Raw genomic sequence first — 16,215 nt, 5'->3', positions numbered from 1 at the left:
TTTTCGATAAGCAGAAAATAACGTATTTAAACAAATTAACATGACCATCTGCCACTTATAGAATCAGTGTTTGAAATTCACCTATCTGATGAATTTTTGACCACACAGGAAAGCCAACCCACACTTACTACTGGATCACTAGAAAATTCATGACCATAATCAACCTGAGGCCAAGCTAATACGTTTTGGTGATCCAGAAGATGGGATAAAGAGGGAAAAAAGGAGAGTAGAAAGAATTTCAAGTAATTTCAGAATCTCTGGGTTTAATTTCAAGGGGAAAAATGCTATGACCATATATATGGTGCCTTTGGATTTCAGTGTATTAAAATCAGTCATTCAGTTGGTGATTTGAAACTCAAATTGTAACTAAATTTCAGTTTGCTGTTAGAAAGCATCTGTCCTGTCCAAATATCAGATCATTGATCTGATAGCAGTTTTCTTAAGATTTACACTATTTAGAAGGGAGAGAATTTTTAAACAGCAAAACATATTGTAGGAAAGACTACCTTATATGGTAAAGCAGACTCAGAATTTGAGATTATTTGCAAATGGTGTCTGTAAATATTAATGCACTTTGACAATGAATATCGCATGTCATGCATTTTAAGTGTTTTTTAGTGTGTGGATGTTTGCAGTGCAATGATGTGATTTTGCATATGTCTGTTTTCAATTCAAAGTGTAGTTTCATTAAGAAGAGTGATAGCATAAAGCTTAGCAGCATGAGCATTCCTCCAGAATTAGCACAATATTGACATGCATTCTTAACACAACCTTTTAATTGGGTTTGTGAGCACCAAAGAGCTTCATGAGCATTAGCTGTTCTTCACCCTCTTTTCTACAGTTCCAACTTTCCAATACCCAACCTGGGTATTGACTGCTTTTATTATGGAGTGGTTTTCCCCAGGCTGGGACTTCATTTTGCAGTTGTCTTCATTAAGCAACCAGACACTAAAACCTTGTAAAACTCCTTCGGTCCTAGGAGTATTTGCTTCCATCAGTATTTTTTCATACTGTTATTACTGACTCTGTTACCTTCTTTCATAATATCCTAGAATACCTAAGGAGAAAATGGCTACAAAGATTTCCAAACACAACATCAGTATACAAGATTCATAAGCCTAAGTTAAAATGAAATATTGAAGGATCTTAAACATTACAGGTGACGCTGAGAGAATAGACATCTTTATAGATGTATGTGCTAAGAAAAATACAGATATTTCATTTAGATTAACTGCTAGTTAAGTGGAGTGGCAGGCCAAAAGTGGTAAAATAGGTCCAATGTCCACCCTGCAGCATGGGAACAAAATCATGAAAGATGCAGAAATGTCTGTATAACGTATCCTTCTCTGTGCCTTACCGTGTCTCCAGTTCATGCTTCCATTTTCAGTTTCTGAGCAATTGCTCAGATCTTTACTTTGGACTCTGAAACGCCTCGATTTGCCTATATCAGATTCAGACAATTTTCTTTATTCAGCTTTTAATAGAAGGGTTTTCTTTGCCTTAATCTTCTGCAGCATCTAGCACAAATGAACACACAGAAGTCTCTGAAGATGGTGTCAAGGGACCAACAAAATCTCGTTTTGCAGCGAGCATACAGATTCCTCATATGTATGTAGTTACTGTGAATCTAACCCACCTATCTAGCTGTCAAGCCAGAACACACGCTGAGGAAGAACAGGTTGCCTTAGTAACCCCAGTCCAGCTGTACAGACTACAGAAAAACTGAATAATTTTATCTTTCTGAAGCACCATTGTGCCATTGAACTTAAATATCTTACACATAAAATAGATATACATTAGCAGACTCTCCATATACACTTTGAGCTATTCTCATACAATAGATTATAGAAGACACTGCTTGGGAAAGCTTTTCTTCTTCTTTCTTACCATTTGTGACCCTTGTAGCTGTCACCTATTAAAAAAGCTGGCACTCATTGCCTTTTTTTTTTGGTGTTTGTTGGAGATGAATGACTGACACCATTATACAGTTAATATTTCTATTCCAGCTGTGTTGTGTATAATGATCAATCTAGTTCAGCTATCTAAAATTGATTTTAATATATGATATTGTTGGGATATTCAGAGAAATCTGTGAGAAAGAATAGTGACAGCACTCGTCCAGTATGCTTATTACTGTCAATAGCTTTTGACTACACAAATTTCAGGTCTGAACTGTACATAATATGCCATTAAATTGTAATAAGTGAAATTTCTAGAGAAAGGAATCTAACGATACCCAACTGAACAATTTTAGTTCCATGAGAATATATTTAATTAACCCTTAATCATTTTCACCTTTATGACACTGGAAACACTTCTAGAATTTGATTTACAAAATTATTATGCCATTAATAAGAGAAAGATATTATTGACATACCAAAATCCAATTTAATTACTCCCTCGATTCCTCCAGAGGCAGAGGGAAGCTTGCAATTTTCTGACACTATGTTCCTTTTTTAATATTGTGAAATAGAAAATAACTCGGAGTAGGCCAGAAATGTTGCATATTTGCTTCTGTCTCAGCTACAAGCATTACATCATTGTATTTTGGTTACCTTGAAAGTTCCTTTTTGGCTTTTCTGTATCTTAAAACTTTACTTATTACTGTTTGTTAGAAATATTCTCACATGTAAGAGCTTCTACAATAACTGCCAAAAAACTTCCTATTATTTTGATTTTTTAAAGGGCTAGTTTGCAATGCATTTAAGAAAATGAAAATTCCTCAACTATTTTAGGCATGGATAGCTCATCTAACTGACTACTCCAGAATTTGTATGTAGATAAGAAAAAAATTCTTAAACTTGTTTTCAAACTGTTAAGAAAACCATGCCTGTTCATTTACATGATTAATAGACAGATATATCTTAGTGAAAAGCCAAAATTTACATACTGCACAATGCACATAAAATAGAGCAGAGAAAGCCTAACAGAGCTGGGCCAATAAAACCTTGAAAAAATGTTGTCATCCACGCATCAAGCTCCATAGTTCTTGCTGACACACCATGTGCTGCCATATAACATCACAGGAGCCTGACAGTTCAAGGTGCAGTCTATCCTGATTAGGTTTCTAATAAAAACAACAAAAAACCTCATCTTGGTCCACAGCCATGGCTCACTTGCAACACTTTCCTTGCTCTTTTTACAGTTTTTCTAATTCTCCTACACACCTCAACTTTTCTTTATTTTTCAAGATTGTGTGTGTAAAGTCCTACATCTTTTGAAGATTACACAAATTAGGCCACTGATATTTGTCACCAGAAATTCCAGATGTTCATTACAGAGAGATATCAGATAAGCTGAACAAATTGAGATTTCTTCAATTAGTTCACTCCACCATTTTGCCAGGCATTGTAATTTTATGCGCAGCTATCTTTATTTCTCCTGTGTAAAGTGAGCCTCTGTGGCAAAGTAATCGTATGAAGTATTTAGACTGGTATGTTATCAGGGACAGATTTTTTTAATTCTCAGCTACTGGAGATGAAAATAAAATGTGTTTTAAAGTGCTCTTGAGGAATTTTCTATCCCTTTTCTTGATAGCAGGTTATATGTTTATTGGTATCTAGCAACTACAAAGTCTTCGCCAGGAATATGTAATAGTATTTTCGAAAGTACTACTGAGAGTGGATATTGTGGTTAGTTCAGCTTTCAGTCACTGGATTAATTAAACTTCTTTATTAGGTATTTATCCTGCTCACAAAAATAGCATTAAGACTGATCTTACACTCTTGATGTGAAAAAGGTCCAAAAGATGCAGTATCCATAACAGCTAAATCAATTATAAATGTGAAGGAAATCTACTTAAATTCATCATTTGTGTAATACTGGACTGATAATGCAAAGAGAATGAATATCACCCTTGGATTTGCATTCCAGGAGAAGGAAGACATTGTGAGAGGAGAATGGCTACCCAATACTCAACACCATATGATAGCTCAGAAAACTGTAAAAAGTCAGTGGCGTGGATAACAGAAAATAATAAATACTCCTATATTTTATACATTATAAATACAGCGTGTGCATACACAACATTAAAGCCTAAGGAAAGACATAGCTACACTTGTGTGCAATATTGAATTACCCACCTTGCAATCTGGATTGTTACATACTCATTAATTACATGTTCACAAAGTATAAGACTTGTCTCATTAAATGTGAGTATGTGCCTGCTTTGATCAGAGTTCTGCAGTGAAGGTGGCTGGTATTTATAAAACCACTCATTGCTGCATGCTGACTCAATATTTAAGAGTTTTGTGATTTAAAGTATAACATCAATATTACTTAACGCTCTCTCCAAACACTACATTGAAGAGAGAATCATTCAGTTCCTTCTGTAATTTTTATTATGTCAAATACTCTAATATCCAAATCTCTCATAAACTTTAATGTATTTTTACCATGTCTTGCTTCTACTATCCTCATCAACAGCCAAAATTATCCACTGTTCAGTGTGTTCAATATGAAATAATTAGGATTTGATTTTCTGGAATCATACATACTTCAGCCCCTGATGCAGGAAGGGGGTTAAGAAAGCCAACAGTCACTTGGAGTTAAATCTGGCAAGGACAGGTATAGTCTTAGCTGAAAGGCAATATCTCTATAACACAACCAAATATCAAGAAAATCAAACATGTTTTATGTGAACCCATCTTGCAATATTGACACAGCTCTCCATTAAATTAGGGCTTCTGATTTTTCCTTGTAAAGAGTAAAAATAAAACAGAAGAATTTTTTAAAAAAGTTTTGTTACTCACAGTGATTGGGAATGTTGAATTCCTAGTTAGGAGAGACTGCGTGGTGAAGTTCTAACCCTTCAGAAATGGATTTTAATGGAAGTGTTGACACAGTGTTAGTTATACCATCACAAGTACAACGCCAATACATTATTCCCTTATGGTAACAGACAGTATTGAAACTGCCCTGTAATTTGGCACTGAACATTTCTATACTAACGTAATGTGACAGTGTTATTATGTCTGCTATTTTCTATGCCATAATAGCAGTATTTGTTTCCACAAACGTGCCATTACATTCACTAATATGGCTGTACTTAAAGACTGCCCGAGTAAAAACAGATGTAAACTTATAAAAAGCAGATAATCTCTTATAGATTTTTTTTGCTGTGCCAGAGTAATTTTCAACCCTACTCTTATAAAAAAAGCTGAATTCCCTGGGAGGATAGCTTTTACTACATAACCTGCTGTTAGATACAGTTACTATGTTCATGATGTGTTTTCTCAGAGGAGGTGCATGCATGCATCCATCCATTTGTGAGAACAGCCATTAACTGTCCTTTTAGTACAGTCTTTATATAATCCCATTTTTTAGAAACAACTGCTACTGGTCTGCTTTACACTTATCAGTGTAACACTTCTGTCTATCACATCTAAAGACCACTGGTGCCCTGGATCTCCAAGTGTCATATCCTATCAGAAGACAAAATAATAAACTGTATAGCATCTTGGGGTCAAAAATTCTCTTGCCTTGTTTATCTTCTTGCAAATAGGAAATTGCAGCATGCAGAAAGCTCCCACCTTTGCCACCATGGCTTATGGTCTACAGGCATTCCATACTTACTGGAGTGGACTACTGAGATCTGCAGCTAAATAAAATTTCTGTGATGGTGTTCCTGATGACAATTGCAAAACTATAGCCTTACATTTAGCCCAGTGTAAGGCCCAGGTCCTTTTTCATAGGAGTACATTTCTGAAATTTCTCTTCTCCCAAGCAGACAAACAGAGAACACTCTTGGATTGGGAAAGAAAACAATCTGCCTCACATGGCACTTATTACGAGAGAACTTTTAAAAAAATCTTCATTTTAGGCTTGTGCACATTTTCACCTGCAATAATACACTGAACAGCACAGGAGTAATAATTTGCTGCTATCAGAAAGATTAAAGAAACTTCTTGCACAATGTGTTAGTAGAATGTATTATAATACTTTTCAAGAAACTATTTCTTTCATTATTTCCTCCACACTCTCTGTTTTGGAAATTAAAGACAAGAATGACACATGTGAAACATTTGCATTATAAAGCCTAGAACCGATTTATGTCAGATCTTTGTGCACTGAGGTTACTATGGGAAACACATTGAAAGTATCAGCTCAAATGCAGCAAGGTAATTTGTGCACATAAATTTATGCAAATTGCAGCTGATACAAAGCTGGGAGGAGTGGTTGATAGACCAGATGTGTGTGCTGCCATTCAAATGGACGCTGACAGGCTGGAGGAGTGGACTGATAAGAACCTCATAAAAAATGCCAAATCCTGCACCTGGGGAGGAGTAAACCCACACATCACGACAAGCTGGGGCCTGACCAGCTGGAAAACAGTCTTGCAGAGAAGGATCTGGGTATCCTGGTAGTCAACATGAGTCAGCAATGTGCTCTTGTGGCAAAAAAGGCCAACAGCTTCATTGGTTGCGTTGGGTAAAATGTTGCAGAAACGTTGAGAGATGTGATCTTTCCCCTCTCCTCAGCACTGCTGAGGTGCAGCTGGAGCACTATCTCCTAGTGCTGTGATCCCCAGTGCATGAGCATGCAGGGATAAGTCCAACAAAGGGCCCCAAAAGAAATTAAGGGCTCTCTCATACGAAGAGAGTCTGAGAGACTAGGGACTGTTCATCCAGGAGAAGGGAAGGCTCAGTGGGGATCATTCAATGTTTTAAAATACCTGATGCATGGGAGGTAAAGAAGGCAGACAGATTTTTCTCAGTGGTTGGTGCCCAGAGAGAAAAGAAGAGGCAATAGGCACAAACTGAAATATATGAAATCTTTTTTAAACTTAAGGAAAATGTTTGTACTGTGACAGTGAATGAGCACTGTCACAGGTTGCCCAAAGTGGTTGTGTAGTTTTCATCCTTGGAGAAGGTGACCCAGACAACCTGTACTATCTGACTCTGAACAGAGGGGTTAGATTAGGCATTCTCCACACGTCTCCTCTCACCTTGGCCCCTTTGTTGCTGAAATTTCTGTTCAAATATGTCCCCTAAGAACTGGTGGAACAAAACAGTGGTGTGGTGTGGTGGGTAAAACTGTGGCTGAGGGCGAAAGACTCACCCAGGTGCACACCCACTCCCTCTGCTCTGACATTGATGTTCCCTCTGCTATTTCTCACTCGTTTTGTTCCTTCACCCTTTATCTACCCAGCATTTTGGCAAGAGTGGCATACTTTCTGAGTGTATTTTCATAGAGCTGTCACCAGCTTGGCTTGAGGGACTCAGCTGTGCCTTGTGATGAGTCTGGTGGAGCAGGCCATACCCAGCATGTCCTGTCCTCTCGTCACCAAGGCCACACTCCAGCACCTCTCTGCAAACACCAAGACATGGACATCCAATACTGGAGGAATGTAAATCTCCATAAAACAAGTACTTTTAACTGTTTCTGGTATTATCACTGACACTTATTTTTAAGTGGTCAGTTGCTGGGGTTTGAGAACTAAAAACCTCTATCTATGAGATTCTGATGTCCAGAATACTCCGTTTTACCTAAACCAGTATGTTTCCATGTAAAATAAGCCAAGGTCCTGCCTGCATAGCAATACTGGGTTAGGTTTCAGCTTCTCTCAACCAGCGTCGCTCCACGCACAATCTGCAGTGGAAACACGCTCACACACACCGCTCAGGAACGTGCCTACATCCTTCCTGAAGGGAATGCATTTTCAGCAACAAGCAGGTGCTATTCCAGACCTGTCGCTGAGATAATCTTTCTTCACAGGAAGGGAATTTGTCTTACTTCAGTGCTGCAAAGTTTACCCCGTAGTGTGCAGCCTGCACAAGTTATCAAAAACTGTAGTAACATTTCATCATTTCTCTTCCCATTATGCTCTTCCCAGACACAGCAGAGAGCAATCTTGGAGCGTCTAGATGACGTTGAGGTTACGACATAATTTTTCCTCCTTTCTGGTATATATACCATTATGAAAAATCCCTCTTGTTAGATTTGCTCTGCAGATTTTTCAGTATCTGAACTAATCTAAGGAGTCAAGTTTAAGCAGAAACCAAATGTATTATTTACTAGACTCTGCATTCTATTACAAAATATCCATATCAAAGTAAATATATATTTCATGTTCGTGACAAAAAATACTTTTAAAAAGATTTATCTGGAAAAAAAGTATTTTTAGCAGCCATTTACTAAAGTAAAGGTACTCCTTTTCCATCATCAGAAGTAGTATATTGTGAAATATCTCAATTGTGTGCAATACAGTCTATAACGTTACCATATAAAGAAGCCTTCACAGATTGGTAAATATTTTTCTTATGTAAGTTCATCGATTAGCGAAATTTACAGATTAGCTGTCACTTGAATAGTCCAGGTCCAGACATCAATTACTGCTAAAACATTTATAAACAAAGTTTTTCCTTTGTTAGATGTTATATATGTAACTTCTTATTCATAGCTTTTAGTTACTTTTGAAACAACTCAAAGATCACAGAAAAACAGAAATAAGAACTTAAAAGCAAAATTTTCTCCTGTAGCCCATAGGTGACTGAAACGTTAAAAAATATATGTTTAGCAATATGACTAATCACACATACTGATTGGAACTGCAAACTCATATACATAAAGTAAATCCAAACCTTTGCTCAAATTATTGAAAGTTTTTTGATACCATTTTTACCATGAGAGCAACTGCAGAGAAACAGACTGAGGTAAGTCCTTTTTGTTCTTTCCACAGCTTTCAAACTATGGAACTTTCATGAGAATAAATAATTAGGTTTTACACATAATTAATTTTCTAGCCTTGTGAGAAATACAATTTGAGCCAAAAGCCTTGGGGAAATTCCCTCTTCATGTAGATATAAAAATGTGCAACATTTGGATATTACAAATGTGATGAATTAAAAATAAAACTCAGTAGCTTGCTTTTACCATTTACCATGGAACATACATTATGGCTCTTCCATTACTATTCTATCATCATTTCTGTATAATTCTATTTAGATCAATAAGGTTAGATTGGAATAAAACTAGATTATGAAGTTAGTGAATCAGGACTCTTATTTTTGACACATTTAAGCTTTTCCTGAAAGACCAGATGGTTGGTGTATGTTGTGTAGTTTTATTCAGATAAAATCTAAAAGAACTAAAATACTCAGCATGCTTTTATTATTGGCATGTTTAGTGTGTCACCTAAAGAAATCTACAAAGAGAGATAATGAGCCTTGTCAACTGTTTCACAGTAATTATAGCCCTCATGATAGTGCTACAAAATTATAATATAACTTAAGATAACAAAATGTAAAACCTTTCTTCAATCAGGAAAAAAAATCCCGTTTGTAATATTTATGCAGGAAAGGGACTATATCAAACAGGTAACCATCAATATATTAGACTCGGAATCAAGTGTAACAAAACCAAATTCTGCCAGTGTTTCATACTGCCTGTTGTCTAAAATTTATACCGTATATTTTAGCTTTGTTCTTATCACAAGCCTTACAGATTTTCACAGGGTTTACCGGTTTATTTAAATATCTAATATTACAATAATAAACCACTTCAGGCACTTGCTTCAAATGTTGCCTTTAAGCTTTCAAGGGTCATTTTTTTTATGTACTTACGGTCATTGCATAGTGGTCCACTAAAGGAGGTCATGCTACAGTCACAACTGAATCCATCCCACTGCTGTAAGCACACACCCTGGTTTGCACACGAATCCTCTTGGCACGTTGTGCTGGGGCCTAATGAGAACACACAAAAAAGGACTTGCACTTTGTCTTCCAAAGAAAGGTATTTCTCACTGGGTCACATTAACTAGTTGCCAACATCTCAAATCATATGAGCAAAGAGTTACCGAGTCAAACACACATAAACTCGCTGATTTTGTAGCAGCACGTAACATTAAAAAGGTGGGTTTGCTTTAGTTGTAAGATTGCTACGTCAAACACATAAGAATGCACAAACGGAAGCAGAGTTATTCCAGGTACAGTGGGAATGTTAACTTTGTTGTGAGTTATTTCTTAATCTCGTGTCAGACCATTAACTGGCTAAATGTTTTCTAAAAACTTCATTATTTCTTCCTGTAAATACATTTCAAACTGCAAAGCCAGATGCCACAGAAATCAAAACTCCAGGATATGAAAGACTTGATAATAAAATTAAAAACAAAGACAAATTTCAAAAAATAATAAAATGAAGCTACACTATTACAATTATCTTAATCTCACAAATTATTTTAAATTATTTAGGTCTGAAATTAAGGGCAGTTTGGGATTCTTTGGGAGGAATGTTGACAAGAACTGATTCACATGCTTCAGGGATCCCATGCAGGTTCCTTTTTAAAGAGGAAATGAAGAAAATCAGACTACTTATGAACTGGCATGCCAAAATGTGACATACGCATGAAAAACAAAGCTACTCTATTTCTAGAGAATCATAACTAGACTACTGAAATATAAAGGAATTTCAAAAAGGAATGATCAAAGCACTAAAGCAATCACTATACAAACATATTCAAGACTGAAAGCCTTTATGCAAGCTATGCTGGAAAATGAAGGTTCATGTAGCCCATTGTTTTAGAGGTGTGAAAGACAAAATCTGAAACAAAATAACACACTTTAGTTCTGAAATGTACAGAGCATTTATTGCAGAAATCCAACTGTGCATTGGGGGTTTCAGTCTTGTTTAATACACACAGGGCTATCTACCTTGCAAATCAGCTTTCATCAATGCAACTTTGTCAGCAAAATAAAAAAGCAAAATATAGTAAATGTTAGTAAGCAATATTGAAATGGCAGCAAACACAGAAAAAAAACATTCAGAGTAAAGTGCATGCTGCTGTTAAAGAGAGAAAGAAATGCCATATAATGCAAACAAATTAATGCTAATAGCCATAAATCTTCAGGCAAGCCAAAATAAGAAAGCAGTAATTTGCCAGTATCTTACTAGAAATATAATGGTTAATTGAGCTGATGACATGTAATGAAGGAAAATTAAAAGTGGGCTTTTTTTTCCTCCTTGGATAGATATGAATGCATTAACAGAGTAAATGCATGACTGAATCCTGACTAGCCATTTGTCATGTTCAGATACACTGAATTCAAGACTAATTAGCACCATCATCCACTGTGGTCTGTCTTTTCTCTAGCCCCTTTCTTTGTGATGGATGAATGAAGACTGAAATACAGACTGTGAACCACAGTTTACAATGAGCTCACACACACATTTCACACTAACTCTTGACACTACAAGGAAAAATTTGGTTCTGGGATTATAAAATTGTCCTAAATCGTTTTGGAGGAGACACATCAATATCCATTTGAAACTCCCACAGCCAGTCATTGATGACAGGGCAATACTGGTCCAAAGATTATATAAATATATTAAAAAATCACACTGTAGAGAGAAATCCACATAAGCCTTCTTTTACATTAGAGCTTCTTCAAACATCTCGTTGTGGGACTTTCTTTTGATTTGCCAGTATTTTAGAAAAATCCACATCAATATGATTTAAGTCAGCTCAATGGCCTCTTCCTTTAGATGAGGCACTGCTCAAGCACATCCCTGAACCAGGGCCTGAAGAGCCACCAGAGTGACTGAGAACAAGGGCAGAATACACTGCATTTTTTGGCAAAGCTATTAACTGTTCTATTTTCTCCTGTTATAATAATAACAATAGCTGACTTACTGCAGTAGGCAGACATTAGACAGTGCTTTCCCTTTCTTTGGAGTTTTGAGCCCAGAAGTTTAAACAGTTGGGCATTACATCACCCTTTCCTGAGCTAGGGATTATAATGACAGAATCCCGTAGCTGACAAGACACATTTTTTCTCACCAGATTCTGCTACTCAGAAACTTTACAAAGCTGAAGTGAAAATATCTGTAGGTGTTTAAATGTTATATATTCATGGATTTATTTACACTTTGTTATGCAATGTTGAATTTCCTCATCTTTTGCAAAAGTAGAGCAAAAGTCACAAGGACTTAAAAGTACATAAACTGCAGGACCCTGTAGGCACATTAAGAAGTACATGTCAAAACAAACATATTTAGAAAAAATACAGATACAATCTTGTTACAAAACAAGGTATTTTGCTTTTTATTGAATTGATTCTTAGCACTTTTTAATATATCTATATCAGCCATTATTAAAAGATTGCCATCAAGACTAGCTTACATATAAGCATTTCTTTAAATAAAAGTAGGATTTTTTTTTCCTAAAGAACAGAAGATGACTGCTTAATGTTGGTAAATACTACAATATTTACCCTAAGAGGCCCATATTTTCCTATATATATTGCAGAACTAAGCTATTTAGTAAAAGTACTGTAATATACTCTTTTCTAGCACTCATCCTTTTATTCATATTCAATTTAAATATTTAAAATTATTCAGTCTTCACTGCAGACTTTTTAATTGACTGGATTTGGTCTCTCATTTACATTTGTCCTGTGTGAGGGCTTAATGCAATATGTAACACAAAGAGCATTTTAAAGTAGCATATACATTGTTTTGGGTTTTTTTGCAATATATATTGCAAAAAACTTCCTTATCTTACCACCAAAGCTTTATGGATACTAATATTGTAAAACTTTTCCTATAGCTTGTATGCACATGCAGGCACACAGTGCATTTTTCTTCTAAATATATAAAAACTATGTTTGTATCATACTGTAATTTCTATAATTCTGCTTTATTTAAAGTGAGTAAAGAAAGTACAGAAGATTTGACTAGAGAAAAACAGTGTTGACATGACCTGGCTCTGGGGTCTGCCATTAACAATTCCAAGAGCTAGTTAGCATATTTATGTTTCTAGCTGTTAGTTTCTATCTCTTCTAGTCATAGAAAATTTGTCAACAAAGTGGATTCAGCCAAGTGTAAATTATGTCCAATGTTTAATGATAGAGAACAGAGATATCTATCTGGCTGTAGCTGAAGCTTCAAAATGCAAGCCTTACAATTTGCCACACCAATCCCGTGACTGGGTTTTCAAAAAAAATGTTTCATGCACTTATGACAGTAAAGTTATTGAGAAATATAAATATTTTAAACACAAAATCTAGTGGAGAAAATTAATTAGCAGTGCATTATGGTTTCATAGTTTGATAGAAGAGAGAAAAAGAGCTTTCATTTTTTTTTACTATTTTTTCTCTTAATATGTACTAGAAAGTTGGGGAATTCAATTCCATAAACCTGAAAAACACCAAATCCAAGTGCCTCACTTCTCAGGCCAGATTTTCCAGCACCCTGATGTTTTAAAAAAGGACATACCCCAGCTGTCTTTTGGACTGAGAGTGGTGGTGACCAACACTTCTGAAATTACTTCTGCTGCTGTGTCCTGAGCTCTTTGGACTTGACGTCTTAGGGAATTTCAGAGCTTACACATCCCATTGTAGTGTGAGATTGATGCAAAGCTTTGTAAAGATGGAGACAGTCCTGGCTGTACACAGCAGCAGAGGTGTGAGCAGCTTGAGGCATACAACAGTTTTCTAGGAGGCAGCTAAACTCACATGTGACTTAAATCATATCTCAGGTGACAGAACACTTTTTTGTACACCTGATTCATGGTCTGCAAACAAAAGACAGGTAGATGGGTCAGACACAAAGACTTGAAGTAAACAAGGGAGATGGAAGAGTTAACTTGCAAGGTTAAGCAGATAGGTTGGAAGGGAATATATCATTCCATGCTGTTAAAGATTTCCTTCTATGGGCAGAAGACTTTTGATGAGGCAGTTCTCTGGGAGCCAGGCAGCACATCTGGTTTGACCAGTTTGTTCTGTCAGATGATTTTGATGTTGGGAAAACATTGACTCTCTATCTAAAAGGACAATAGTTGTATGGCCTTTATTAAATTGTTGGTAGCTTTATTAAATTCACTGATAGATGAGTTGTGCCACTGGTTTAAAAGGTGAACTCTCACACTAGGCCTGCAGCTAGCTATATTTCTTTGAAGTATATAAAATTCATTTAGGAAATGACATAATTTCAAAAGAAGCTATGAAATGCATAATGGAATTAAGGCATACTTTGACTCTCTGAAGGGATGATGCAGGCATGGAACTTGCTAACACCCATCAGAAAGTAGAATCTAATTTTCTACACTCAGAGGCAAACTAATGTATACATATTTTTGCACTCCTGATAGAAATATGTAAAATTCACATCTTATTTTTTCTGTAGGTTTAGTGTTTGTTTGTATGTGCTAACAATAGAACTTATACTGGTAACTAAAGGTAGTAGGTAAAGAACAAAAAAATTCCACCTTCACAAATGTACTGTAGGCATAACAAAAGAGGAGACAGAGCTTATCCACCAGAATGCTTTATCTCATGAAGCTTGAGGAAACCCCTTGAGCTCTGCTTGGATTTTTCACAATGTTAATTTTCAAACTTAACAAACTTTATATCAAAATCATCAAGATTCCAACTTGAAATTAGTTTTACAATGTCATTTACACATTTTTCTGTCAAGAGAAGAATGGCACTTAAGAGAAGGGAGAACACATAAAATTCAACATAGACACAAAATTCAGAATTATGTGAATAAAGTAGATATAGAGTGACAGAAAATGTATTCAAATTATGCCATAAATCATAGTAAAAATAACATGGGATCAGAAGACAGCTGGAAAAATAGCTAGAAATTGGCACCCCTGAATTAGAAATACACCTCTTCTAATTCTGTCCTCACTTAAATTCCATGATATTCTAGATGAGTCAAAAAAGATATAAAAATGTGAGATAAAACATATTTGTCTGTTGCTGATTTCAGATAGAAAGGTTCATGACAATACTAATTTCAGGGGGAGAAAACAGAGAATATAGAAGATTGGTCTTAAACGCCTTCATAAATTAGCCTTGAATTAATCAACTCAAAATGTCTGCTTTAAAAATGGAATCAGTTAGCTAACATCTCAGTATTAGCTAATGCCTAAGTGTTATGAAGATATAAAGAACTTCATTGAAGCTAATTGGTATTGTTTCTATCATTAATTAAAATACATCAGAAGTAAACAAAATACATGCAAAATATCTTGACACTGGAGAAATATGAAACTACATTGAACATTATGCAGTTAACTCATATTCTCAGATCAATCTCTGTGCTGTAGGGCAGGCACACGCTTGTCTCCATAATACTAAAGAAATGCAGGGTCAAGCAAGTTCAATTAGAAGCAGGCAGAATATAGTCTCTTGATGTATGCAGTATACGTATCAGCAAAACACTCCAGGACTCGCACAATACTTTCACTACGATATATATATAAAAAATTAGTATATTTAATACCTTCACATCCTCTTTCGATCTGCCCATTGCAGAAAAGAGCATCTGAGATTAGATCAGGGAGCCGTCCATTCAAGTCAACTGATGCAAGACAGCCTTGGAATCCCTCCTTTGCATGCACCAGTTTTGGCAAGGACTTAAACATTTCTTTGGCCACTCCTCCAATATACAAATCACCTGTTAAAGAGGAAATAAATATTAGATTCAGAAAAGAACCTGTAGAACCTTTGACCTGCTTGATCTTCTGGCCCTTTTGTGCTGAGTGACAGGTATATCCAAAAAAATCATTCAGAACAAATGTAGAAGAAAACAAACACTGATCACATGTATGATACTATGACATTGCAGGGTTATATTTTTTCAAATGCAGGTGTAGACTTCAAATTTGTATGACTAATTACTTAGAAGTACCTGGCAATGTTATTTATGTACCAGCTCACCTGTTTAGGAAACACGTATCTATTTCACAGAGGAGGATTAAATCACAGAATTTCCATCTGGAAACATATCTAGCATATTCATAGAATCGTAGAATCAACTGGGTTGGAAAAGACCTCTGAGATCATCGATCCAACCCTTGATCCAACATTGCCGTGGTTACTAGACCATGGCACTAAGTGCCACATCCAGTCTTATCTTAAAAAACTCCAGGGACAGAGAATGCACCACCTCCCTGGGCAGCCCATTCCAATGTCTGATTACTCTCTCTGTAAAAAATTTCTTCCTAATATCCAACCTAAATCTCCCCTGGCAGAACTTAAAACAATACCCTCTTGTCCTACTGCTGGTTGCCTGGGAGAAGAGACCAACCTCCACCTGGCTACAACCTCCTTTCAGGGAGTTGTAGAGAGTGATGAGGTCTCCTCTGAGCCTCCTCTTCTCCAGGCTAAATAATCCCAGCTCCCTCAGCCTCTCCTCACAGGACCTGTGCTCGAGTCCCTTCAACAGCCTTATTGTTCTTCTCTGGACCTGCTCCAGCACCTCGACAAC

General features: G+C 36.2%; 1 protein-coding gene across 30 annotated transcripts in view; it reads right to left on the bottom strand.

Annotated features, from left to right (window-relative positions):
• Positions 1 to 16,215, bottom strand: part of NRXN1 (neurexin 1) — a 711,718-nt gene that overhangs the window by 345,094 nt on the left and 350,409 nt on the right. For 19 of the 30 annotated variants that reach the window (XM_032683768.1, XM_032683766.1, XM_032683767.1 and 16 more), the window contains 2 exons: positions 15,229 to 15,402; positions 9,564 to 9,683 (listed from right to left, as the gene is read on the bottom strand). In XM_032683768.1, the coding sequence (XP_032539659.1) occupies positions 9,564 to 9,683; positions 15,229 to 15,402 (294 nt within the window). Of the gene's footprint in view, positions 1 to 9,563; positions 9,684 to 10,649; positions 10,677 to 15,228; positions 15,403 to 16,215 lie in introns of all 30 variants that reach the window. The other 11 variants (XM_032683731.1, XM_032683732.1, XM_032683739.1 and 8 more) reach the window with 1 other exon arrangement.

Source organism: Chiroxiphia lanceolata, chromosome 3 (genome assembly GCF_009829145.1).
Source record: "Chiroxiphia lanceolata isolate bChiLan1 chromosome 3, bChiLan1.pri, whole genome shotgun sequence".
NCBI classification, from domain to species: Eukaryota; Metazoa; Chordata; class Aves; order Passeriformes; family Pipridae; genus Chiroxiphia; species Chiroxiphia lanceolata.
Note: the sequence above shows the minus strand (reverse complement) of the source record. Positions and strands in the feature narration are given on the sequence as shown.